The 2,457-nt window shown below is 51.6% G+C and overlaps 1 protein-coding gene across 1 annotated transcript; it reads left to right on the top strand.

Moving 5' to 3' along the window:
• Nucleotides 1-143: 143 nt before the first annotated feature.
• Nucleotides 144-2,279, top strand: LOC107046478. The gene is made up of 4 exons (XM_015269101.1): nucleotides 144-955; nucleotides 1,029-1,217; nucleotides 1,296-1,898; nucleotides 2,102-2,279. Exons 1-4 carry the CDS (start codon nucleotides 144-146, stop codon nucleotides 2,277-2,279), a joined length of 1,782 nt encoding a protein of 593 aa, XP_015124587.1.
• The last annotated feature ends 178 nt before the right edge of the window (nucleotides 2,280-2,457 follow it).

Here is a 2,457-nt window from a genome sequence, read left to right as displayed (position 1 = left end):
CCCAAGAGTACATTCACCGGTGGGAGTCATTTCGCCAGGAACTCACCGAGCTAGATAAAGTTGCAGTACCCAGATGACTCAGACTCTCACCTCAGACAAACGACATCCAATTACACGGATTCGCAGATGCCTCAACAGTAGCTATGAGTGCTGTGGTCTACATTTGCACTCAGAATCTCAACGAGCCAGCCTCCACAGTTTTGGTCTGCGTTAAGACCAAAGTAGCACCGATCAAGCGCATGACTATTCCACGTCTGGAACTTACTGCAGCTCTCCTGTTAACTCAACTCGTAACATCAACGCAGCAGATGCTCCAGCTAGACCAGGTAGAAACTCACCTTTGGTCAGACTCAGCAGTAGCTCTCGCGTGGATCAGGAGTCCGGCCTCGAGATGGAAAGACTTCGTCCACAACAGAGTGGTAAAAATCCAAGAAACTCTCCTGAATGCCACTTGGAAACACGTCAGTGGGAAGGAGAATCCGGCCGACTGCGCCTCCAGGGGCATAACACCAAGTCAGCTAGCAGATCATCACCTCTGGTGGACAGGACCTGATTGGATAAATCAGGACCCTGAAGACTGGCCACGATCAACTATCGATGCTCCACCAATGGACATCCTAGAAGTGGCCAAAGAAGCGAAACCAGCAAAATCTCACCCAGTCGTACAGAGAATCAACGAGATTGCCGAGCTCCTCAACAGATACAGTACGATGGCAAAGCTGTTAGCAGTAACAGCGACCATCAACAGGGCCATCGACAGATTCAGGAGGCAGCCAATGCCCCCGGGATCTATCTTGATGACCAGAGAACTCAACGATGCGAGATTATTTTGGGTAAAAATAACACAACACCAGTACTTTGTTTCAGAACTCAGGGTACTTCTCAGAAATCAGCAGCTACCTAGAAATCACCAGTTAGCGAAATTCACCTCAACTCTGGACGAGGAGGGCATCATGTGACTTGGGGGACGCCTCAAGAACTCAGAACTCCATCCAGAACGGATCCACCCAATAATCTTGCCACGTCAGTCCAGATTCACCACACTCGTCATCGCAGAAGCTCACCAGAAGACCCTCCACGGAGGGACACAGCTCACCTTGGCCTACACTCGGCAACGCTATTGGATACTCGGTGGCAGGGGCACAGTNAAATCAGCAGCTACCTAGAAATCACCAGTTAGCGAAATTCACCTCAACTCTGGACGAGGAGGGCATCATGTGACTTGGGGGACGCCTCAAGAACTCAGAACTCCATCCAGAACGGATCCACCCAATAATCTTGCCACGTCAGTCCAGATTCACCACACTCGTCATCGCAGAAGCTCACCAGAAGATCCTCCAGGGAGGGACACAGCTCACCTTGGCCTACATTCGGCAACGCTATTGGATACTCGGTGGCAGGGGCATAGTTAGAGCCTACATCCTACGCTGTGCTATCTGCGCCAGACACCGAGCTAGACAGGCTCAGCAACAGATGGGTCAATTGCCCGCAACCAGAGTCTCACCAGCAAGAGCATTTCTCCACACGGGNAACTCAGAACTCCATCCAGAACGGATCCACCCAATAATCTTGCCACGTCAGTCCAGATTCACCACACTCGTCATCGCAGAAGCTCACCAGAAGATCCTCCAGGGAGGGACACAGCTCACCTTGGCCTACATTCGGCAACGCTATTGGATACTCGGTGGCAGGGGCATAGTTAGAGCCTACATCCTACGCTGTGCTATCTGCGCCAGACACCGAGCTAGACAGGCTCAGCAACAGATGGGTCAACTGCCCGCAACCAGAGTCTCACCAGCAAGAGTATTTCTCCACACGGGGGTGGACTATGCAGGTCCTTTCGCCATCCTCAAGTGGAGACCCACCAATGCTCAACCGGGATCAGTGCACATCGCAGTGTTCGTGTGCTTCACCACGTCAGCAGAACATCGAGATTGGTAACATGGTGCTGATGGTCGACGATAACCTTCCACCAGCCCAGTGGCCAATCGCCAGAGTCATCGCGACTAGACCAGGAGCAGATGGGCTCACCAGAGTAGCCACAGTCAGAACGAGCAAAGCAGAAGTCGGCAGACATCAAGATGGGTCGCCTAATCTCCAGAACATCACANGCTAATCTCCAGAACATCACAGCAGCACACTCGGTGTTTGACAGACAAATCACCAAGCTCTGTCTGCTTCCCACAGACCCACCTACACCAGAACAACCTCCAGAAGAAGATCACCCAGATGATGAAGACGATCAACCGCAAGGGGACATCCAGGAACTGCAGGACTGAGAGTTAAGTATCATCTTCCATATGTTTTTTAATTTGGCTAGTGATACGTCTCTCACCCTGTTTTTCTCCCCTTAGCAAGCATCAGCAGAGCCAGACCAGCAGAACCAGACCAGCAGAAACCAGATCCAGTAATTCAACAACCTGATGTTGAATGCCCCCGGGGTGTTTGAAACGCAGT

Source organism: Diachasma alloeum, unplaced genomic scaffold, assembly GCF_001412515.2.
Source record: "Diachasma alloeum isolate Michigan unplaced genomic scaffold, Dall2.0 Dall_scaffold_01421, whole genome shotgun sequence".
NCBI lineage: Eukaryota > Metazoa > Arthropoda > Insecta > Hymenoptera > Braconidae > Diachasma > Diachasma alloeum.
The sequence above is the reverse complement of the archived record's forward strand: the minus strand, read 5'-3'. Positions and strand labels throughout refer to the sequence as shown.